This window comes from Larus michahellis, chromosome 9 (genome assembly GCF_964199755.1).
Source record: "Larus michahellis chromosome 9, bLarMic1.1, whole genome shotgun sequence".
NCBI lineage: Eukaryota > Metazoa > Chordata > Aves > Charadriiformes > Laridae > Larus > Larus michahellis.
Window position 1 is genome coordinate 42,656,816 of NC_133904.1, and position 25,577 is coordinate 42,682,392.

At 40.4% G+C, this 25,577-nt stretch overlaps 1 protein-coding gene across 1 annotated transcript; it reads left to right on the plus strand.

Annotated features, from left to right (window-relative positions):
- The first annotated feature begins 12,354 nt into the window (after nt 1-12,354).
- On the plus strand, nt 12,355-21,660 carry IDS (iduronate 2-sulfatase). The gene is made up of 9 exons (XM_074601538.1): nt 12,355-12,485; nt 13,238-13,374; nt 14,429-14,606; nt 15,508-15,596; nt 16,852-17,052; nt 17,676-17,846; nt 18,514-18,640; nt 20,166-20,339; nt 21,036-21,660. The coding sequence occupies exons 1-9, from the start codon at nt 12,368-12,370 to the stop codon at nt 21,536-21,538; spliced, it is 1,698 nt and encodes a 565-aa protein (XP_074457639.1). The 5' UTR covers nt 12,355-12,367; the 3' UTR covers nt 21,539-21,660.
- Nucleotides 21,661-25,577: the final 3,917 nt, after the last annotated feature.

Below are 25,577 nucleotides of genomic sequence, written 5' to 3' on the forward strand. Positions count from 1 at the left end.
CACAACGCGATCCAAAAGTTTATAATGCTGCAAGAAAACAGCTGATATTTTATAGTAAAACCTCTGTATTAGAGCAGGTCATGAGAAAACAGCAGCAATATCTTTGACCCCTACATAAGTCAAACAATCTGCCTTTCAATTCTAACTTGATTCCTTTGAGATTTAGGATGATCTGTTTGCCCTTTTTTTGGCTCATAGGAGATAAAATATTAAAAGAGAGACATTTTTGTACTGATTATTATATTCTAATTTTTTATCCCTTAAAATACATGTTGGAGCTGTGACTTTCAAATAACCTGAAACCATTACTACATCATTACCCATTATTAAATTCCTGTTAAATTTGTGGTTAAGGTCAGGTGACATACTTTTGTACTGTTTCCTCTGGAAAGCTAGGGCTAAATATTTGGCCTGAAGACAAGTAATGGCAGTGGGGACTTTAGGGTCTTTCTTAGGTCTTTTGGTGGTCTCAGGTTTCTTGATTGCAGTGGCTGAATACTACACTTGTGAAGGTGATGCTGAGGAGAGTTGGGCAACAAAGACAAAGCAAGGTGCTCTATGAACTTAAAAAATTACAAGATTTCTCTTGAGTTTACATTTTATGGTGATTTAAGGGTGGGAGGAAGAATATGGGGAGGGGATAAAAGAAACAGCAAGTCATCTGCTTTCTGTTAAGACTTCCTGTCTACTGATGATTGGGACTTGAACGCTAGGAATTGAATTGAATCCCCTGAGATTGTTTATGTTGGAGACCAAACAGACATTTCATTTTCATTCCATATATCTAGTTCCTCAAATTATTTCAAAAAGTCATATATAGTGTCTATTTTATAGTCACTGCCTTTACTGATTTCAGAAGCCATCTACTTGTATTCTTGTTCTGCTTAAAAACCATAAACAGGGAGGTTCCCTATCCTTGACTGGCCAAAGTTAAGTGAAAGAAAAAAAAACCTGAACCAGCGTTCTAATTTGTCAAGCTTGCTTTTTTGTTGACAGTCAGCCTTGACTCCTTTCTAACATACCTTATCATTCATGTGTCCAATTTTCTTTACCGACTTCTCGAAGTGTTACTCATAGATGACTGGAATACAGTAACATTTAACAGGAAGACAGCAGTTCAGTAATAATTGACTTATGTGGCTGACAGCATAGCCATGAACTGTTTCTAGGATCATCTTTCATGGTCTATGACAGAACATCAAATTGTTTACAAAAACAAATCTCCAGGTTTGAAAATGCCCATTTGAATTTCTGTTGATTTTACTGTAGGCCTTACTGTTAATAGTTATTCACAGAATAAACAGAGATTGACCAGTAATTGACAAAAAAGAGACCACTCAATCTATTATAAAATCTTTAGACCAGCCTGTAATTTTGCACGGTTAATACCTACGCAAATGTTATTGTCACTGGCATTACACACAGCTGCTTAGTTTTGAAATTAGAGACTTCAGTTTCAATCTAGATTTCAATAATTTCTGTAAGAATATTGTTTTGTGTCCTATTTGGGAAGCTAGTAAGGGCAAAAGCTTTAAGTCATTCTATTTACATCAGTCTATTGGGTGTTGTGCCCCTAAATTAATATCCTCCAGCCTGAAACCTATTTGTAGAGTTGTAGTAGTTCAGCAAGTTGCTGTTTATATTAATGCCAACTAGGATTGTGATGCGAAGCAAATTATACTACTAAACCACTATGAATTTCATAAGCTGTTCTGCCAGTGGGATGGTAGAAAATGCATTGTTGTGCAGCTGTTTGGCCAAAGCAGGACTTGACACAATGTCTTGACATCACCTGCAAAAGATGTATCTGGTTCAATTATATATACTCTACTTTTCCATCTTAAACTATTCAGCACTCATTACTTGTCTTCCTGTTGAGAGGAAGCTCATTAAACAAGTCATGTTCCATGCCCCTTTTCTTATGCAATCTGTCTTTTTCCTGCCTTGCCACGGCTTCGAAGTTATTAATTTTTTATGATTCTCTATGCCTGAGCTTTCTGCCACTCCTTTCCCTTCCACTGTGTTTAGGAGCTCTTGAAATAAAGCTGGAAAAGAAGGCATTGGATCATTGCTCTATAAATAAATCCTATCAATCTCCTAATAATGGTGATTTATCAGAGTTGATGCTTTCCTTCAAGGTCTTCTTAATTCCTTAGGCTTTGATGGTGGAGCAGGTCACGCATATTGTCCTGGCCAAATTAATATAATGTTCTATTCTTAAAACCCATGCACAGTATCCAGCACAAAACAGGATTCTTATTTGCAGTTGTTTAACTTTCAACCCTATCGTGCTATCAGGCTACTTGGCCCAGCTGAACTCATAACCATTTAAGGAAGCTCCATAGATTTCTCAGTGGAGATATGATTCTGAGAGAAGAAGGAAGTGACCTCTTCAGGAAGATACCAACAGAGATATTTAGCTTCAAGAGACAAAGGCTGCTTAAGAGAGCTCCAGCCAAACAGAAAACTGAATAAACTAGATTTTTGCTATTATATGCACAGGGAGATGTTAGAGATGCTATCAATCTTAAAACAGTAAGAACAGCCTGCAAGTCTCCTAGGCCCTCCTCTCATACCAAATCAGTGCTGTGCATGCCATAGCTAATATATCTGCCAGCGTCATGAGTGTTTAGAATTATGGATACTTTCAGTGACATCTCAATTGTCATTGAAGCAGCATGGTTTTCTCTTCTTATGTTTCTAACTTTTGGCATAACTCCTGTGCCAGATAATTTGTCAGGTCTCTACAGCATTGGAGATTTCGGTACATAGTGACGAACAAATGACCCCCACAGCAGCTTTGTGCTTCCTGGTGATTGAAGTGGGACCCCAATATGGCCCTTACAAAAGTCAGTGGTGGTGGTATCCTTATTGACTTAAATGAAGTCAAAGTGAGGTCTCTTCTGTATCAACTGGAGGACACAGGTCAACCTAACCTAGGTTTAGATTTCTTTAGTTTGACCAGTGTGCTATAGTCATCAAGTATTTTAGGTAACATTTTCTTCATTAATTAAAAGTAAACAGGCCCAGGAACTAGTGAGATTTGATTTTTGCTTCCTTTAATGGCTTTTTCAAACACTGTCACTATGTGACTTCTCACTGATATTTCTGTAACATCACTTGGAGAGTTTTGGTTTTTTAATCACTGTTGAACTTTGTCTGTTCAAGTTAGCACAGTGCTGATTTTCATATTTTCTTTCAACTCACACTTTGTTCTTGTTTAATTACCAAAAGTAATAGTCATCCAAATTCTAAACACAACTAACCAAAGTGTAGATTTTTGGCCCTGCAGTAGTTTATGCTATGAATAGAATTTACCAAGTAGTTTTTTTTTAAATAGTAAAGCATCACATTTCTTTGCTATTTTTAAAATTTGTCATGTCTATTATTACCAAAAAATGTATTTGCAGCAGAAATGTCCTTATATATATAGAAAAGAGAACATTTAATTTGAAGTATTTTTGAATAAGAAATTGTATAAATTTACAATTGGGAAAAAACACACTGTTTATATAATAGGATTACAGTATCTCTTTGGCTTACCTTTAAATGTTGCATTTAATTTTAATACAGTGAACTGATACTGGTTGTACAGGTAGAACATTTGACATAAAATTCTCATGGTTTTGCTATAAAACTCATTATGTGGTTGACTAATACCATCACCCTAGTCCAGCACAAAGTAATTTAATTCTATAATTTGTGTTCTTATAATTGAAAAATATAGAGGTGTTTAACATGAAGTTTCTAAGTAATTTAAAAATCGCAGTACAATTCTGCTTGTTTTCTCTAAATTTGCTATGATTTTTGTTAACTTCCACTCCACCTCTACTTGATCAGTCCTGCATGTTATGAAGGGAAGGCAATTTGGGCTTTACCTTGACCTGATAATTCATGTGAAAATACTGACTTGTCAACTGTTAAAAAATTAGGAGCTCTTGTCTTCACTAAACATTTGTATTTTAAATAAGGAAATCACACTAGGAACGGAACCTTTCAGCAAGAAGGACAGAGTCTGTGAGTTAAAGGAACTGATTGTGCCTGTCACATTACACCTAGGGAAATTGATGGGAGTTCTGCATGCAACACTAAGCTTCTAACTATTTACATTCCTCCTTTTTTAAGTAAAGGCGCCTCATAATTTTACCTAAAGCATTATTCAGATTAAGAACTTTAGTACTGACACAGTTCAGGTGTTCCAAGAATCTCAAGAATCTGCATGTCCAGCTGACACTGACTTCAAATGAGATTTGTTCCATGACTCTTCTGGGCGTCTTTCAGAATTCAAGCCAGATAGCACAAGATAAATGCTTAAATGCCACCAAATCAAATAACAGGTTTTGGATTTTGTATACAAGAGGTGAGTTCAGTTCAGCATGCCTTGCAGCAGTGTAACAATTGCAGCAGCCATAGCACGTGGGTTAAAATACTGGCACCCCGGTGTAGTAACATTGTGCAACGTATACTTTAGCCAGTGATGCAGGAAAATGATAAATCAGGCTTCATCTTATCAGTAATGGGATGTAACATACCTACTTCTGCCATATATTCAAGGAAAAGGATAAGGTAAAGTGTCAATATGATTGTGGCAAATTTACATGGCTTTTACATAGATAAAACACTAACCAGCTACTTGCTGCATTTTATTCTATGTCAAGGACCTGCTTACATCTCACCACATTGAAAAGACACACAAATATATGTAAAAACAATACAACTCACCTAAGTGACTGATGTTTCAGCTGTGAAGCAAGAAACCAATCGTTAACAAAATTGCATGGGAGACAGGGAATGAAAGTGAACCTGCAATAAGTTGGGGTTGTCTACTGAAGCATCACCTTGTGTATGCTTTTGTTGCTGAAGGTGAAAGGTGTTCTGTGAAGGAGTCAAGGACTTTCAGGAGGAGAAAGAATGTTCTCCTTTAAGGCAATCGAGTCCTATCCTGTGCCTGTGTGAGTACAAGCCAGGCTTCACCGGTCCTTTTTCCTTTTTCCCCACTTTGTGTTCCTTACTCACTGGATATAGATCCTGAGACTTAGTCCACTCAACCTGCAGTAGCAGCGGTGAGGAGCTATGCTCATTCAAACCTGTATTATACGGTTATGTAGCAACAGAAAGTTTGGAAAATCAGGTTCTAGATGGACAAAATAAGCAAGCACAATTTGGGCCATGTGTCTCCTATTTCTCCCTGTTTTTTAATTCCATTCTCTTATGAAAGGGATGAAATCTTCTTAGTGAAGAAACAAATACTTCTGTGTTCAAAGTACTGAAATAGCATGAAAGCTTAACCTCCAGTTGCCTCCACACTCCTTGGCCTGGTAGCTTCTGAAGGCAGACCGGAGCATTGCCCATGAGGCAGCACTGCAGAAGGGGTAACCAGATCACAACTGCTCCCTCCTTAGCAGCTTGGTTCTGTGCCTCCCTTGTGATTGCCTCAAGCAGCAGAAAATTCTGCTCAGCTGCAGCTGAAGTGGTTTTTATTTATTTATTTTTACAAGAAGTGTTATAACATTATCATGTTCATTAAAGTTGACAGCTAGATCAATGCTTATTTTTGGTTGCTGATGCTTATAAAGTTACAATTTATGTTCAGTTTCACCTTTTAAGACCTGCAGGGACTTTGTCTTTATTTTACTACCCTGGTTTTCCAGTTAATTTCTGATGGATTTTGGAGCTTTCATATCCTGCTACTCCACACTATCACTACAGCTACGTCCCCCAGCAAATCTGTTTTCCAAAGTTTATTGCTGCTAGAGCATTTCAAAGCAAAGGTGGTTTATGAGTTTTGTTTAGTGAATTAACATGGTACATGTGAAAAGTCCTTTACGTAAAAAGTGATCAGAGACATTATTTCACTTGAACAAACAGATACTAGAACACATTTGTTCCTGTGTGGTTTTTACCTGAACCTTTCAGACCATAGAATACTATTGACTAATTATGGGAAAAAGAGTGTTTGGAAAGGGCATACTGGTTTGAGCTGTTCATCAAGCAGCTGCTGCAAAACACCTTTGAGTCTCATTGACTCAAGGGAAGATGATGGTATCGAGAAAGGACTAGTTACCTTGTTGAAGTGTCATGCTTAAAAGCGCTGAGTAAACTCAGCATAGTGCCTTTGGGATGCAGTACACTGACAGCTATTATGGTAGGAGATCAAGGATGCAGGCTGGAGAGAAATAATCTTTGAGTTTTGTCTCCTTTTATACTAACAAAAGCATGAAGTGCAGAATTATTATTTTAGTAACCAGACACAACGTATTCCATCCTGCAGTTGTACTCAGGCTAGTACCAATTTTGAGAATGTTGTGGATTGTATCTCGATCTGTTAGGTATTGAATTGGGAGAGTGACTGTTGTGTAAATGTGGTTCTCAAGAATTTTTCTTCTGGTGGACCAGAACACCTGCTGTGGAGCTTGTTGCGTACTAGGGTCATATCTGGCTTCTGGAGGTATAGGCCATTTTCAGCACATGAAACAGCATTGCTCAGGGGTAGCTGTAGATCAGCGTGTACGGTCTTGCCAATCAGAATTTGGAAACTACTGGCATAGTAACACAACCACTACTGGCATAGTAACCACAACTGTAAACTCACAGCAGTGCAAGAAATGTCTACAGTGGTTGTAAGCAAAAATTTTTTTGTAGTTCTGAATCTTCTACCTCACATGTCTGTTCTCTAAGGTGAACTGTGAAGAAAGGAGATACTAGAGAAAGGAAGAATCTGATCTTGACATTGATACTCACTATTACAATTGCTATGTTCTATGTCTCTTGGTCTTGATACTGTTCTGTTTTAGTTAAGCATGATAAAAAGTGTTATTAAAAGAGTCTTAAAGAGTAGCAAGTCCTTGCTAATTTCTAAAAAGCTTTATCCTAACCTTGAGCAATTTTTAATTCTGCCTTGCTCTGCCTAATTACAGATCCCTGCTTCTCCTCCCCTGTGCTTCCGCCTTCACGACACTTGCTTTGCATCCCACAGTTTCACGTATATGGGAGGCAGGATCTGTGTCTTCACAGGAATCACTCCTCTCATGCTTTGTAAGTAGAATGACACTATGGAAAACATCACCTCAGTCAGAGCAAAGTAGTTGTGTACTTTGGTGTCCTTGTCAAATTACTAATTGCAAGGTTTTAATGTTTGAAATGGAGAGTTGCTTAACAGAAGAAGGTGACCTCCCTGTTAGCAATACCTGAATACTGATGAGCTTATTCATTTCCCCTCTCAGGCAGTTGTAACCAGGGGAATAGAGGGTCAGTTAGGTTTCACTGTTAACAATACATGGGGGTCAGATTATTTTTGATTTTTTTAACAACTGTATTTTGTAACTACACTGTGGATGCCATCCAAAATACCCTCTAAAATCTGCATCAACTATTAATCCAGAATAGCAAACAAAACAGAGTTTGTAAATGTTTACATAATAGACCAGTCCTTGCCAGATACCTACATTAAAGAATTCAGTAGTGTTACATGACATCTTATTTACACAGGCTTTACTGTTTGCAGGCCTTATCTCTTTATTGTACTCACCATGTAACTTGAGAAATTGCCTGGTCAATGCTTATGTGCATGACAATTATTTCTTAGGGGCTACAGTACTGTGTTTGCCTGCCCCCACTAAGCACTTGGGACAGTGTGATTACTTTAAGCATTACCGAAATTGCAGGCACATTTCCTGAAATGGGTGCAGGGAGGCTCAGGAAGAACTCCAGTTCCTCAATCCACCCATCTCTTCTCTGGCCAGCACATCAGAGACAGAGCTGGTAGTATCTAATTTGCCATGTTTATCAGCCAAACAGGAAATGGAAGAAACCGTAGCTGAGGTGTGCCTTTGATTCATTGCTTTTGGTGGTGGTAACAGCACCTGTCTTACCTATTGCCCAGTACTTTGAAGTCAGTCTAAATAGTATCTTAGAAACAGCTCTGATATTACACGTGCTTGGGAAAACTCATTGTGAGAGATCACCAACCTAGGACTTGCGGGAGAGAGCATGCTGCAGGTGAGCAGATCTGCATGACTCATTTCAGCCATGGACAACTGACTGTATATGAAATGAAGGCTTATAATGAATATTTTTGGATTAAGAATGTATTATCTAAGGCCTACAATGTATTTTCTAGTACATCGGTTCTGCAGATTAGACTGCAAGCACAGACTACAATGGTATATTATTATTTATCATAAGAATGTTAACAAACTGAAAGTCTATGCAGATGCCTCTGATACGATGTTTTTGGCTTATCCTTGAGTGCTAATGTTCACAGACGACTTAAAAGTATGTTTGCTTTGGTTATGAAAATAGAGCTATGGAATCTTTAAAAAAAAAAACTTTCTAGAGATTTATCAACATTATGTCTCAGTGGTTCAGGGAGCTCAATGTTTCCATAGGTATTTCACTTCCTCACCGTATGTGCCAGAGAAATCTGAAGACTAAAGAAGTACAGTTTCCAAATGAAACTGATGAAATCCTCCTTTAAACAGAAAATATACCTGTGGAAACTTTCTTGGAAAGCATTCGCAGGTATGAAAATGCTACTTTTTAAGATCTACTATGGGTACAATTTCTTACAGTGTTACATTAATAGAGTTTTTCCCACTAAAAATATTGCTGTGCTGAATTTTTACCATGTTTTAATGTGGGTCTGTTGTAGAAAATAGTTGATTTTAATATATTTAGCTGTTATGTTGGTGGTCTCATCTATATTACTAACACTTGTGCAAGCACTACTGTAGACCCCCAAACCTTCAATACATGCCTTGGCATATTGCTAAACTATCAAATTGTCAGATTTGATACTCAGTGGTGGTGGTAGGTGGAGGAGGCTGACATTCGTAAGGCTTCTGGGACTTCTAGCAGAATAACTAAGTGTTGTGCAAGGTATCTCCAGTGCAGGCAAGATTTACGTTTAATCTTTCCTATTACACTCCTGACTCATTACAGCCAATACAGCAGTGGTTTAGTTCAGGAGCTGAATGACAGGCAGCTCGAATGCCCATACATCCGGGGTGGAGTGGACATCTAAGCTGTGGGACCAGTTTGTCAAAGACATACTATTAGTGCTGTGATTTCAGTGCCTGCAATCATTCACCTGGCATCATCCCAAATTGCTTTTTAGCATCAGAACCTGTGTACTGTTTGAGAAATAATTTTTCTTTGTAATTTGTTCTTGTAGTGGACTGAACATAAGATGATTGCTAAATACTCATGTTAGACAAACCAGGAAATCCATATCAAGTACCACTTAACATATTTGCATTTGAGAGAGGCAAGCGTTACAGTAATTAAATGCACGTACAATAGCAAAATAATTCCTTGACTTTTTCCATAAAAAGCCTCCGAATGAAGAGGAGAGAAGTGTCACTTGGGGATGAACTGTTCAATATGCTTCCAGGAGCTGATCTGTGCTAGGAGAGGTGCTGATACCTGTGAGATACACTGCTTATACACAAAATTAATTCCAAAATATGCAGTCATCAAATACACTGAATAATATTCACAAGCTGGCTGCATGTCACGTGAATTTGTACTAACAGGGTTTTTTATTTGATTCAAGCATTTCCTGTGTGTGTAGAAAGGAAGTGCAAGATCCACATAAAAATAAACTTCACTGTAATAGTTCAGAGAAAGTATTTGTGCTTAAATGTGTATGCACACACTGTGTAATACATAATGTATTGGACTTTTGAACCACACATCCCACTGCACAATAGGATTGTGACAGACCATTTTAGCCAGCGTTTCTGGTAAGCTTATGGTGAGTGCGTACACAGCATATTTCAAGCCTCAGGTATGCTTCTTTAGAGAGCAGAGAAACAGGCTATTTTCTATCCCATTCTCTTAAAAGAGTTAGCAAAGCAAACCAGTTATCGGAAGCTAAGGCATTCAGTACTGTTTGCAAACATCTGAAAATGCTAACTCATATGAACTGTATGTTTTTCTTAATTGGCTTACACTTCCTGGGTTTTACAGTTTTTCCAGTAAATCTGCTCTCTTCTGAAGTATTCCTATAGGTATTTTAACAAAATAGCTGTCTTGCATTACAGAAATTTTGAGATTGAATTCAGTTTCATAGTTCTATCAACTTCTTCAGAGGTGAGAAAAAGGCTGCTTCTGGCTCTGAGGTGGCTCTGTTTTAAGCATTGATACCTGCTCCAGTGAAAGAAGCCACCAATTTGGGGAATATTGATAGGAATTCCTTGGTGGTTTTAGGATAAAGTTCCAATATTTCCTCTTCAGATTCTCCAGACATAGTTTCCTCTATTTCTGTTTCATATTCTCCATTGCACATGTAGTTTAATACATGTGCAGTACAGGTGGCATATCTGGGTCGTATCACATGTGTGTGAACTTGCACACATGTATGAAGTGTACCGTGCCTTGCATGTGCTGTATAGAGCCACCAACACAGCAAGCCTGCAGGAGATCCAGCCTACCCAAGAAGAGCTTGGCTTATCAGATGTGTTCTCCATTTGATAGGCACATGCACAATATGTCCAATATCTCGAAAAGGCTTCAAAGTTTTGTGTGTGCTTTGTGCTATTTATGCATGCTGTGAATTAATTGCATCTGGTAAATCTACTGCCCTGCTTCTGAGCAAGTAATAGGGTATGCAGAAATCCCAGAAAAGCCTTCAACATATTTATATTCTCATTGAATTACATTTCTAGCTGGGAGGGAAAAAAAGAGGAGCATCTAGGAAAGTCTGGACAGTACAACTGTTTTCATGGCAATTTCTCTTAGTGCAGGTAGGCTATAAGTCGCAGAAATACCACAATTTGCACAATCCCAGCAGCACAGAAGGACTAATCCACCTGCCTGCCAGCCTCTGATGAGGCAGGCTCTGCTATCTGAACTTGTCACACACAGCTATCGATTTTCTTTCCATATGCTAGTCCTCAGTATAAAAAAGTGATGAATTCAGGCATTTTTGTCTCAGAACTCACGCTGCCAACATTTTAATTTTGCTAAGAAAGAGCAACCACTACAGTCCTGAAGCACAATAAAAAAAATACAGATTCCATTAGAGATGCATTGCTTTTCTGTAAATTGAGGCTTTTTTCCCTAGGCGTTTTTTTTTAATAGTCTGATCCTAAAGACATTGATACTTGCCAGTACATTTCACTGTTAATCTGCCATTTGTAGTCAAAGGAGCACCTAATACTTGCTAAAAAATAAAAACCCGCATGCCATCACAGGTACCATCATCGTAGTGGTTTTCACATGCAAGTGGGTGAAAAGTGGCTGTTTATTTTCAGTGTTGATATGTATGTCATGACTTTACCTGCTTGTTAAATATTTCAAGACTACATAGTTACAGTCTTTTAATTTTTATAATCTTCCTGAGAGCAGCTTTATTACACCATCTTGGTCTTTGGTAATCTTACAGTTGCAGTTGCAGAGTTAACACTGAGTTTATTTTGTACAAGAATACCGGCAATAAATCTGTTCTCTCTTCCACAATTACAGATAGAAACCATGAAAAATTTCAGAGCTTTTTCTAAAACTAGTTCTTCCCGAAACTTTTAATATTATGGGGAGGGGACAATATGCAGCTTTTCTGTCTGCTAAAGCCAAGACTGGTCTTTGAAGGATTGGTGAAAAAAGTGATCAGAATCTCTCTGTCCTCTTCTGGCCCTCTAGAACTACTACAAACAGTCGTGATGAAGAAAAGAGGTGTCACTTATGAAAGCAGGGCCCTGCCTGCCATATAGCCACTGAGGAGAGAGGCTTGGCGTGGGTAAATATCTGAGCCCCCAGCTGACTCTCGGATCTCACAAATGGTAAGTCATGGTTCCAACCTAGACGATTCTGTGACTCTATGATTCTATGGGCAAAACACCGATACTAGAGAAATTAATCCTACGCCGCTCAAACCAGGACACCTTGTTAGGTCTTGAGCTAACTGAAAGTGCTGCGTTTGCTTAAAGGACGAAAGTAAGCGTTAACTGGTTGTAGAACCGATTAACAAATAGAATTAAAGTACGACTCTGAGACAGCTTCTGTAAATACTAAACCTGGATTTCCTCATTCCCCAACGTTATTTGCGTGAGAAGGCAATAACTGTCGGAATGCCGTTAACTTCGCCCTTTCCCGGGGACCTATTGCCGCAAGGGCCCCCAAACCCCTGATGGGACTGACGTGCCGAAGAACCCCCCACGCCTTCCGAGGGGCTCGTCTCCCGAACCCGCCCTCCCTCCCACGGCCGCCCGCCCCGCCGGGCTCCTGCGCGGGGCCGCGGCGCCGCCCCGCGGGCGCGGGGGGGAACGGCGCCCTCCCGGCGTCGGACCGGGGAGGGTTAAAGCCCGGCTGTGGGGCCGCCCTGGCGGCTGGGTCCGCCCCCTGTCCGCCCCCGCCGCCGTCCTGGGAGATGGCGGCGGCCGCTTGGCTCTGCCTCTGCTTGCTGGGGCTTCTCTGCCGCGCCTTCGCCCCCGAGCCGGCGGCGACCCCGCGGCTCCGCACCCGCGAGGCGGCGGCGGGTCCCGGAGGTGCGGCGGGGCCGCGGGTGGGGATGGTTCTGCCGAGCGGGGAGGGGAGAGCCGGGCCGGGCCGGCGGCGGGGCGCGGGGGGAGCCGGCGGGGCCGCCCCGTCCCGTCCCCACGGCGGCCCCGGGCTCGCGGGGAGGCGCCCGCCGGGCCCGTCTGGTGGTGAAGCCGAGCAGGGCGCGCAGGAGGCTCCGGCTGCCGCTTGGGAGGTTGGGGACTTCAAACCCCGTCAGCGGTTTGTACGCTATTTGAGCCATAATACAGCTTGACACCTTAAGAATGCGTTTTTTTTTTTAAAAAAGTAAATATATATATATATATATAACATTTCTAAAAAATGTTTTCTTCTTACACTTTTGGAGCAGGATTATATGGCATAACATTGAGTTTAACACCCCTTTCAAAGCTTGTAGGCTGTAGAATTCAGCAGTAGGTAGAACTATACTTCTTTATTTCACACCACCTTTCTGTAGCCATCTGCAGGCAGATGAAGAAAATACCATGGGAGGAAGCAATGAAATAGGAAGGGAAGTGAAAACCACTGTAGTTCTACCCAGGCCAAATAAGAATTCCTACATGTTGAAGGAATTAATCCCAGTATTTGCATTTCCTTACAAAGATATTGGGTGTTGCTGAGTTATTTTTTTTTTTCTTAAGTACACTTCAGGGTTAAAAATTGATAAAGAAATCTGCGTAAAGTAGCCTCTACTTACTGGAGCTTAAGTTAATATATTCCTAATGCTGTTTCTTCGTAGATGGCATGAATGTCCTGTTTATAGTTGTGGATGATCTACGTCCTGTTTTGGGCTGTTATGGAGATAAGCTTGTGAAATCTCCAAACATTGATCAGCTTGCTTCTCAGAGTATTGTGTTCAGCAATGCGTATGCACAGGTGAGACAAATAACTTAAAAAATGTTTTCTTTATGCAAAATAATCACTGGCTTTATCACAGTAGGTGTTAGGCAGACCATTGGAAAAAGCAAGTATTTATTAACCTGAAGTATTTCCAGTAGAAAATAAGTGGTTAGGCTGAACTGTACTGTATGAACCTATCTTTACTAAGATGAGAAAAACTAAAATGGGGCACTTGAATGGTGATGTTTTTGTAGCTCTTGGAGGAGCGTTGTGTCACTCAAACGTTTTCACTGTTAGCAGCAAAATGCTGCTTAAAAATACTGTTTTATTAAATTAGAACTCTTTTTTTCTCCTGTTTATAAAATATTATATTTTACTTTTTAACTTTTGAGGTAGGCTATTCTATAGACTTTTATGAAGGAGCAGCTTGCATGGTAGGCATCACTCTTAAATACAGGACGCAATATCTCACTAAGTGCTCTTTACTTGAATGCTTTGCATAGGATGCCTACATTCCCAAATTTCTCTCTGCTGAGAAATGAGAAGTCTGAGTCTACTTCTGACTAGGGATTAGGGTTTTAAAGCTGTAACTCTTGGCTCTTGCCAATCTGAAACAGAACTGGTGAGGCCTTTGTACCGTAACCTGGACCTTCCATATGTTTATCCTTTTCATTATTCTTAAGGCAGTCCAGATCAACTAGGCTTTGGACTTTTATCAGCACAGTCCATCTGCCACTTCTGCTTAATTCTGTGTGAGTGTGAGCTATGAGGTTTCAAAAGCACTGTCTTTAATGCACCCTGACTTTTTTTTTTGCGCTACTAGCTGCAGAACCAAAGTTTTTAGTGGTTAGGAATTGGTTATTTGAGGAAAAGTTATAGATAGGTAAATGTATATCTTGCTAAAAGCCTGCAATTGAGAATTGATATTCTTAATAAGGATGCTGTTTGTTCCAGCTTGAAGTGTATGAAGCACTTTCACTGTAGTTCCTGAGCCTTCAGATGTTTTGCCTGGCTACACTTAAGTCAGTTGGCACTTGTGTTCTGCTTTTTATTCCGAACCGATTCTCTTTTTGCCTGTCTCTCTCCTCAGCAAGCCGTGTGCGCTCCCAGTAGAGTCTCGTTTCTTACTGGACGCAGACCTGATACTACCCGTCTGTATGATTTCTACTCCTACTGGAGAGTGCATGCAGGAAACTATTCCACGATGCCCCAGTATTTCAAGGAGAATGGCTATGTGACCCTATCCGTGGGGAAAGTTTTTCATCCTGGTATGGTTTGAATCGTCATCTGCTTAACATGCACATGCTTAATGTGTATATTCGCACAAACAGACTTTACATATAAGTATCAATTGTGTGATTCTTGTATATGTTGACTACCTAAATCATAATCATGAGCCAGATTATACAACAATTGTATGTTGTCTTTAAATCTCAATTTTAAATCTGAAGGCATGAGAAATGAATAGATTAGATGACTCTTATCTAATGACTGTTTTCACACCTTGTCTAGGGATTGTGGGAATAAATGTCTCATGTTCTAAAAATATGTCTAGAAGTTAGGTATCTGCTGAAGATGAAATTACTGAACAGCCTCATTGTCTTAGATCTGCATATACACATTCCATGTTTCATGGTAGGCTGTCTATCTGGATCAGGAAATACAGAATGTATGACTAATACTACCAATTAAACAGGGACTTGGTTCACTAGTTAAAAAGCAATAACACTACTGACTTGAAAATACTGTAATACTGATGCTCTTTTCGGTAGTTCTTTACCCCAGAACTAAACTTGTGTGGATATATGAACTTTCAGTTGATGGTACAGCTAATTAAGGATGAACATGAAGACTGTTATTAATCCTGTTTCTTTGGTGGGTATTTTGTTGCTGTTCACTGAAGTAAGGCTCTGCGAGAGGCTTGAGACTCCCTCACCAGTAAAAGGTGTATTTCAGGGAAAAATGTCTGTCTTAAACTTTTTGACTTTTACTTCTTAGTTTTCTTTTTCTCAACTGGCAAAGATTGTTTGAAATGTTTCTCTTTTAGCATATGAAAAAAAACAAACTAAAACCCAACAAAACAACAAACTGAAAACAAGTTAAACTTGTGTTTGAGCTCTTCCTGGTTCAGTGGATTTAGAGCATTTCTAATGTCTTTACCTTTTTCAGGGGTTTCATCCAATTACAGCGATGACTATCCATACAGTTGGTCCATTCCACCCTTTCATCCTTCAACTGAAAAGTATGAAAATGATAAGGTAAGGGTGATTCGTGGGGCCCTAACAAAGAAGCGTTTTCAGGATATAGCCAAGTGCTTTATGTCAAGCACAGACTATACTCTGCGGTTTTTGAGACTGCAACCTTGTGCAGGGAAACAACTAGCCAGTTTGATACTTTTGGTCTTCCAGAAGAAGGCGTGTGTGTCACGTTAATTCACGTGCCCATCTGCAGATATTTTAAGTATTTCTAAATTATTATTTGGAAACTGAAGTTACTGAGGTATAAAAGTACTTGCAAGAAAGAGTGACCTTAATTTGTGTTTAGGTCATGAATGGCTTTATCTGAAAAGTGCAGTTCTCAACTTCCACAGTAATCTTGCTCTGTTTAGTAGGTGGCAAAATGTTGTCAATAGCATTGGTGAACTTAATTCAATAAAGAGCTCAGGGCTGAGGGGGTGGAGGTCATGATTAAAATAATCTTTAATATCATCTGATTCAGTTTTCTAGAATGTTTGTTACTCTTAAGTGTGGTCCAAAAGAATCTGGTTGTGATAGCATCATGTGCTGGAGTCTATACACTGCAAAGCTGGGAGCTCCAGCCAGGAGGCCACAGGCAGCCTTGGCTATGCTTTCTTCTTGCATTTACTGCTGAAAAAGATTGGATTTAGCAACAACAGTATTTGCATCATAGAATCATAGAATGTGTTGGGTTGGAAGGGACCTTTATAGGTCATCTATGACATACTTTTCTTTATGTTCATTTAGCAGCTCTCCCAAACACCCTGCTGAGGCCACCTTTTCCTGGGAGCTGTTCAGTGTAATTTATCTTTCTTCGCTGATTATACATCAGCCACTGCTGGCATTTGCTCAGAAACTAAGTAGCTTCCAGGCAGCTTTCCATGGGCTCTTGGGATCAGGAGTAAAAATGCATGTATATAGTGTAACCAAATTCTGCCTTCTTGCCAGTAAGTCAGAGATTCCATTCATAGAGGCTGTGTGTTTTCCCATATGACTATGTTTAATTTCCTGCCCAGCTGTAGAGAGGATTCTGCTTTTCCATAGACATGGAAGTTGCATTCTTCAAGTCCTGAAGCTGTCTGCTCGCTCAGTCATCAAAGTACTCGGCACCTTTAGGGTTCACAGAAATCGTGAAATTCCTTTTTGTATCCAATCTGCAGTCTTTTCTTGGTAGAAGGATTGAGAAACAAATTGATTGAAAGTTATGGAACAGAGGATTTCTTCTTTTTTACAGAAGTTAAGTTACTTAACTAAGTGGTTTTTTTTTTTTTTTAAGACTTGTAGGGGAAGAGATGGAAAACTTTATGCTAACTTGGTGTGCCCAGTGGATGTGACAGAAATGCCCAGTGGTACTCTGCCTGATATTCAGAGCACTGAAGAGGCCATACGCTTACTGAATGTTATGAAAACCAACAAGCAAAAGTTCTTCCTGGCTGTCGGTTACCACAAACCACATATCCCACTGAGGTACCCGCAGGTGAGGAAACTGGGGCCTGCACAGAAAAGAACTTAGACAAGCATTGCTTTTGCTTTTCAAAGCTGTTTTCCACAAATGCTGTATTGCTATTGTTGCTGGAAAGCAAGCTGAACGGCAGCCTTGGTTTGATGTAACTTTTAGCAGTTGCCTGTGTTGCATTTCAAAATGTTTAATGAGAATGAATTAGCACTGCTCAGCCAAAAGTCAGGCTTCTGCCACCATAGTAGTGCCTGCCATTGCATGGAGATGGTGTTCAGCTTGATGCAGTATGACATAATGAGGCCTTACAAGGTCTTGTACTCCACCCCCTGTTTGAGTTGGTGGCAAAACTCCTGCTCATTTCAGAGGAAGTGATGTTGGACCTTTTATTTCAGTGTTGCTTTGAGATACAGGAGGCTGTTTTTAGGTACTTAGGTACTAACTCAGTGTTTTTCAGGGATCGGTTGGGGCTGACTAGCATGGTATTGCTACCTTTTACGCTCTGGGGGAGGGAGAGTGAAGCCTTGTAAACTGTAAGAGTAGTAAAGGGTCCTGCAAGGGGAGATGATTGCTGCTTTACAACACACAGTTTACAATAGACTTTAGAGGTGAGAGCAATCTTTATGTCTGTTTTTATTGTGAAGGAATTTCTCAAGTTGTACCCCTTGGAAAACATCACGTTAGCCCCAGATCCCTGGGTGCCTGAGAAACTGCCTTCTGTGGCGTACAACCCCTGGACAGATATCAGACAGAGGGATGATGTGAAAGCATTAAATGTTAGTTTCCCTTATGGACCACTTCCAGATAACTTCCAGGTAAGCTGTCAGTCCAGTACACTGGAGTCAAAACTGCCTTAACTTGTTCAAATGCAAGGGAGCAGTCGGCTGCTCTTGGATGTTCCCAGGTATTCAGCAACTGACAGTTTGCAAATACTGTGAATTCCCTGCCTTGCATACTGTCACCTCTAGCTTTGTAGGCAAACCTTTACTGTAACTGCAGTCAGGCTAGCGGGGACGGGGAGGAAGAGATTGGCCATCAACTAGTGATGGCAGTACGTACTCCTGGTTTGTATGTAAGGGAACGTGTGTAGCTGCTACCAGTGTTGTGTTTGTTTTCATTATCTGAATCTGTTTATCTCTTTCAAGGCACCACTCAGTGTATCTTCTTTTGCAAGGTTTTCATTGACTTCCGAGTGCTTACGCCAAAATAAGGTGCACTGGCTGGACCCTGAGAGAAGCAGAATGGAGTGGCTTGCAAAATCTTGCTTGAAATAACTTCTAAGACAGATAGAATTTTCTAACTGCCCCCTCCCTGTTTGCCTTTTCTGGGACATTAATCATGCTACAGACACTTAAAAAATAAAGCTTTACAAGTAAAATCCTTTAGTTCCTTTACTTACACAGCCACCCGCTGGTTCTCCTGTGTGTGTATCTGTCGAAAAGCTGACTTTTTTTTCCTCTCCCCTCTTTTCTTAACTTGCAGCGGCAGATTCGTCAGAGCTATTATGCAGCAGTTTCTTACCTGGATATGCAAGTTGGCCTGCTCTTGAATGCTTTGGATGATGCAGGACTCTCAAATAGCACAATAGTTGTTTTTACAGCTGATCATGGTAAGCATTTAAATCTTTCTCCAGCTCGCTGTTAATAACTTAATTGTGCAACTCAGTGCTGGCATATTAATCAAGTGTGTGTTTATATAATGTACAGCAGAGCTACCATACCTTGTATGTGTGGCTAGTCTGTCTCTAAATGGACTGTCACAGGCTTCTGTGGCTGCACAGTTCTGTCCCCCTGCCCGCACCTCTCTTTAATCAGGTTGAGGGTTTGCTAGTGAGTGATGAGACTGTCTGCCAGGACACTTGCTGCATTCCCACCTCCTACCCAAGGAGCGACTCTTGCTGGGAACGGTGCTGTGAAAGGATAGCGACCACTCCTCCCCCCTTGCAATTTGTAGAGAGCCATCTGGTACAGTGGGTGACAGGCTTCCTCATTAACTGCTGAAGTGTGTTTTCTTGCACTTGTCATTGCTGTTTGCCGAGCATCTAAACTGATAGCAATATGGCTCCCCCTCATAATTGAGGTCTTGCAGACTCTGGATCCTCGTGGTAAAAAAGTGAATTTGAATTGTGGGGCAGATACCTCAAGCATTTAATGCTTGTTTCAATACTCTAATAGACATTAAAATACCATCACACCCCCACACCCTCCATGATCCCTTTAATTGAGGGGTGGCTTAGCTGACTTAAAACAATTAGGATATGGCATAACTAAATAGATTTAAGTCACATATTTAGTTAATTTGGATTGACTTCTGTGAATGCGTGTATAAACAAGTCTTTGAGTTGTAGAGCAATGGGATTAATACTTGGTACTAAAGTGACTCTAGATGTTCCTTCTGACTTGCCACTTTGACTTGGACTTCCCGTTATAAAGTGAATTCTTCTTTTCCTTGCTGTGATTAACTGTAAACAGTTGGTGTTTCCAGTTCCACGGCTAGCAAAGGGATCCAAAAAAATCATGTGTTAACATAGCTGTCATAGAACTTCTTTGTCTTCCCCTAGAGTGAAGTTGGCAATAAATGTGCCTGCAAGGAAGTCATGTTGGCATCTCTTCCAAGAGGAAGAGGAGAGCTAAAGAGTTTTGATCTCTATTGCTTCCTCAGGGTTAACATTCTGATATGGCAGTCTGGCATAGATAGCAGCCTTGGCTCCAAGGGATGTTCAGTTACAGCGTTAACAGGAGTATCGGGGAGCTGGCGGCTGCCCAAAACTTAAATGAGTGCTTTGTAGAATTGATCTGGAGACGCTTGCAGGCGCTGTGACACACCCCAGTTCCTCTTTTCTGCTGTTTTAATGCTGATTTCCTAATTCTAATCTAGAGTAGAGGAAATAAGGAAAGGTGTAATTATTTCCTTAATAAAAGAGTATCAAGTTGCAAGACTTAGGTGGCTGTTGAAATAGCTTTTCACGTAAGAGATAAATCTTGTTGTATTTAAATATAGATTGTTATTTGCCTTTTAATATAACCTTGATAAGATTAGTGGCCTCAACAGCTGGAGTCAATTTACAGTGAAAAAGAAATGATTACTAAATTACAACCCAGTATCTGCTCTGAATTGTATTCTTTGTCATCTAGGATGGTCCCTGGGAGAACATGGTGAATGGGCAAAATACAGCAATTTTGATGTTGCGACCCGTGTGCCGCTGATGTTTTATGTACCAGGAATGACAACTTCCTCTCTTGGTCAAGGAGAGAGAATCTTCCCCTACCTTGACCCTTTTAGTCATGTTTTGGGCTTGGTACCTCAAGGTAAATTTATTTTTTGTTTGCAGTGGATATATGTAAAGGAGAAGTGGTGATGTAATGATACTTTGCCTACAGGCAGCTTGAGTCAGTGTCATTGACTGGGCTTCTTGTACTGTGGAGGAAAAAGATGGTGAAGGGAATCCATGGACACAAACTTCTGCTTTGATTAGATCTGCTTTAGTGGAAACAGCTAGATGTCTGCGTTAACACAGCAGGCGATTTATTTTTGTGAGGTATAGATAACTAAAGGGATACTTGACCTACCTTTTATAGTGGCGGTTGCTGTCTTTCCAGCAGTGATGAGGGAACATTCTCTGTGTAGCATCTATACTTAAAATGGTGGCATTGCAAACTGTTTTGTTGGAGTCACTCTTGTGTTCAACTACTGACATTGGAATTTGCTTTGTCTTTCTGAAGAGTTCTTTTTCAAAGTAATTAATATTATTGTCTTGAAGGCTGCACACTTGAGAAGCATAACTGCAAAAATTTTCTTTTTAAAAATGTATCATAAATGCACGGAGTGGCATTTTTGGAGTTAATTGCCACACCTTAACTGCCTTGATTTTGTTACCCACAAATCCAGTGCAAAACACTTCCAATAAAGCACCAACCTAATTATCAGAATAAGTTTCTAAAATGTTCTACCAGTGTCTGTCAAACTGTCATGTTCCGTAACTTGTATTTTGATGTTTCTTCTAGGGCAAAGCAAAAAAGTGGTTGAGCTTGTGTCTCTGTTTTCAACACTTGCTGAACTTGCTGGCCTGCAAGTTCCTCCTGCGTGCCCGGAGACTTCGTTTCATGTTGCGCTGTGCAGTGAGGGGGCGAGCATTGTCCGGTATTTTAATGCCTCTGAAGAGAAGGCAGAGGAAGAGAAGGTTGGGTGTGATGACACTTACAGATGTTTTAATGAAGAATCTGTTGCTTTCAGCCAATATCCCCGGCCCGCAGACACTCCTCAGTGGAACTCTGACAAGCCGAAGCTGAAAGACATCAGAATCATGGGCTATTCCATGCGTACAGTTGACTACAGATATACTCTATGGGTTCGGTTTTATCCTAACAACTTCAGCGCTAACTTTGAGGATGTCCATGCAGGAGAGTTGTACATGGTGGAGACTGATCCAAACCAAGATTATAACATTTATAACAATATCTCACATGGTGTTTTTTTCAAAAAAATTCTTGGCTTTCTGAAGCGCTAGGGTTCAGAAACTTTTTGTGCGTGTTCTGGCAACTGAAGTAACACTTCCTTTTTTGTATAAAACCTTTCTGTTGTACAGAAAACACTTGGATTGAATTAAAATCCTGTTTGTATCAAAACACTAGCTATTGCTTTTGTTTTGTTACAGCCCTTATTACACTGAAGTAGTGAGAGTGAACCTCTGCAGTTGTGTTTTCAAACACAAGCTCACAACCGTTCTGAAAAGGCCGCAGAGGGTATGTAGCCCCATACTGTGAAGCATCCCTGTGGCCTTCTGTTCTGTAGTGACTGAAGAATTAATATTCATTATTTGTGCTGAAACTGGTGGAGTGAAAGGTGGAAAAAGAGAAACCTCTGTGTTTGAAAGGCTGTGCGCAGAATGTGCATCGGTAAACAGGGGTTAGGGTAACACCAGTATGTGGTCTTTCGTGAGGATTGGTCCAATGAGGCCCCACAGGTGAAAAGAGGTGGAAACCTTTAGCTGCTGTAGTTGCTGAACTGCTCAGTGCACTTGAGGGTTGTTGCGTCCAGTGACAGAAACTTGGATGTTTGCGTTCTTAGGTGCTAAGTGGGGCTTGGCAGTCTTGGTTTTGGACTAGGATAGCTAAAAGCCTCCCACTTAGTTTTAAGTTTAGCTAGCGTGGCATTTAGCAACATTTAGTTGTCCCAAGCTATGCTGGTAAGTAAATTTCCGTATAGCCAAATGCATCAAGGGACGTATGTTTGGGGATTTGTATCTAAGAAAAATGTTTTTGCTGAGTATTTTATTTAAGTGGTATCTGTACCTTATGCTCACAGCCACGAGAGACACTCTGCTCTAATGTGATGGCAGTAATTTGTGTTGTGTTCTATCAGCCTGCTGGATTTCTGCAGTTCCATCTTGGGAGTTGAGGCTCTTGGAATTTGTACCTTAACAAGTAAGAGTTGTTCAGGCAGTGCTAACTCCTGCTACCTTACACGATGAACTGCTCCAATTCCTACAAAAAGAAAAAGCCAGCCATTACTTGTCTTCCTCAGATAAATTGTCTTTAATATCCTAGAGAAACCACAGACATAACTTTATTTCATTAAAATCCATGTGACAGTCTTATTCCTAATTAATGTAGAGATACCCACCATGAATTTGATTCTCTCTTAGGAGACAGTGGTTATTTAGTGCCTTAAACTCAATTAGAAGAATATATTTCTTATGAACTTGTCATTTGTTTTACTCAGCCCAAGATGCTGTGTGTTCTGCAGCATTATTATTCCTGATGAAAACATATTTTTCCCTCACTTATGAATGTATACTTAGATCCTCAGCTGGTGTGAAATACTGCAGTTGCATGTAACAGATTCAATGTAGCTATTCTAATTTCACACTGGCTGAAGATGTGTTTTACTTGAGAATGGTGCCAGGCAGCGATTTGGAGTCTGTAGCTAGAGCTAATTATATCTCTGACACACTTTCCTTCAAAGGAAAATCAAATATTGGGAAGGTTATTTTGGGGGGATGTAGTGAAGCGTTAAGGATTAATCTGAATCCCTGGTATTCTAGGTCAGTAATACAATGTACATTTAAAATTGATCTGGCAAATGGGTATTATCTTAGACTTGGCTACTTGAGCTTTGCATTTTGTTCTCCTGCTAAAATACCTGTAAAAAAAAAAACCCAAAAAACCAAAACAATCTTTTTTGGAGGACTTAACGATTATAGCGTGTAGATACATTATTTAGGAATTTATTTGCGTTAAAACATTCCTGAACATACACCCTGCCCTAAGCCTCCCATCACTTTAGGCAATTTAATTTTTTCAAGTGGAGATAAGAGTCCCAGTGCTAGGTGATGAGTATTTTTTTTTTTTTTCCTCAAGTCATTTGCTTTATATTGGAAGGGAAAAGCTGCCCTTAACCTTTCTTAATCAAAATCCAGTAATCTTTCGGGGAGACAAACAGAATTGTCTCTGACAGCCAGTGAATCAAGACTGGTATCCACGTGCTCAGGGCAACGACGTTCTGGAATAATTGCCCAAGTCAGTGAGCAGGACGGCCATCCACCTTAGCCAGGAGTTTCCTTCTGCCCACTGCTCAGTTGAGGCATAACGTTCTGAAGGAGGAGTGAGGCTTAGCACTTGCAAGACCAAGCTTTTTTTTACTGCTATGTGAGTTAGTTTTGTTATGGAATTGGTTGAGCGAAATGCAAAACCAGCAGAGACAAAGGGAGAAGGTACCTTTTTTCAAACAAACCAAAATGTTACTTCTGGAGAACCTGAGCTGTGGGGCCTTGCTAGGCTGAGCAGCCTCCACTGAAGAACAAAAGAGCTAAACAGGAGCAATAAAAGTAAAGTGCTCTTGCGAACAGAGCTCTCTCTAGAGGGAAGAGGATGCAAGCCAAGCATCAGGAAATAAATGAGATGCCAGTGCTGACCCTATTTCTCAGGATGGCACCAGAACAGCTGGAAGAACAGCATGATGCTGCATCAGCAGGAATTGTTACCTGTGGTACATGTATGGAGAGATTCCACTGGGGACCCCAGAGTAGCCGTCGTAAGCACTTGGCACAAAGCAGAGTCAACAAACAGACCTCTGTTAATAAGCTAATGCACAGGAGTGATTAAGCAATGGAATTAAAATTTTGTTCCCTAAACAGCTGTATATCAGTCAATCATAACTCATGACATTGTTTCTAGTGTATCTAAAATAAAAATTTTTAAAGAAAAGTAAAAAATAGGCTATGCACAAAGCAGAAGCAATAGGAATCTTTTTTTTAAAAAAAAAGAGATGGCTGTGTATTTGGGTGTACTTTGTAACACTACTTGAATGTTTACATCATGCTGTTTGCAAAGGGAAGGTTTAAGTCTAATTTCAGGCATGCTGTGCACACTGGAGTGTATGGAAATGCTGTAGCTACACACTGTGCGGTGCAACAGATTGGAATCCTCCCTTTGGCCTGTGCTCTGTGCTTGCTGGGGGAAATGGGGTGCGTTTTGAATTAATAGCTGTCTGTGTGAGTTGCTAATGTTTTTGTGTGGCAAGACGGGCAAAGGCAGCTGAGTGTCCCGGCTATTGGTCAGATGTTACCTAATTAATCACTGTTGCATGTTAATTATGTATTAGTGACTTGCTGCTGTGTTGTGTTGGTCAAGTGGAGTCCCCTGCTGGAATGAGTGTTCCACAGCATGAAGGATAGGATATAGACATGATGCTTCTGTCAGGGATATTTCTTAATTCCCGATGCTAATGTGTATTTTCTTGATAGCCAGCAATATCACCATTGGCAAAATGGCCATAATGGCATGGTCAACACACAGCTTTTGCAGGGTGCTGTGCTCAGCTTATGTTTCAGACCTTTGGGATAGAGAGAGTCTCAGACTATATTTGGGAAGTGTCTGGTAGTTGCAGTTGAGATCCTTCGTTGAATGTGGAATTCTTTTTTTTTTTCTTTTTTTTTTTTTTCTTCCTCTAGTGGTTACTTAGCATTCAAATGTGAAACGCTACATAAAGAATGAAATTACCCTCTCGGTAACTAGATTTTCCAGCATTTTACAGTTTTCTAGGCTATAGATGTTCTTGTTCTTCCCATCAGAAACTCCCAACCAAGTTAAGATGACTCTGTGTCAAAACTTTTTATGCCTCTGTGTTCGACTTCCTGGCTAATGAAAATTGTCTTCAGATCTGCATGGGTGGATTTTGACTCCTGTGTTCTCTGCCTACATGCACAGATCTCCTCTTAAAGTCTGTGGGAGTTCTGCTTGTGAAAGAAGATAGACTACCAATGTCAAGATCCACCATATGAAGCAGCAAAAAGAGCCTTTTGCCCTCTGTCTTTAACAGTTGGCTCAATGCTGAGTAGTAGAATAACATTTTTATCCATCAGTGTGTGAAGGCCCCAGCTATAATGGAGCTTTGAGTAAGCAAGAAGGAATGGCAAAGTTTGCGATATTTCTCTGGGTGCAGTTGGACATGGAGTGTTGGAGTAGGGATAATAGACTGAAGCAGCAGAGGGGAAGGGAACAGTAAGATGTAATGAACGGTGAAATCAGATATAAAGTCATGATCTG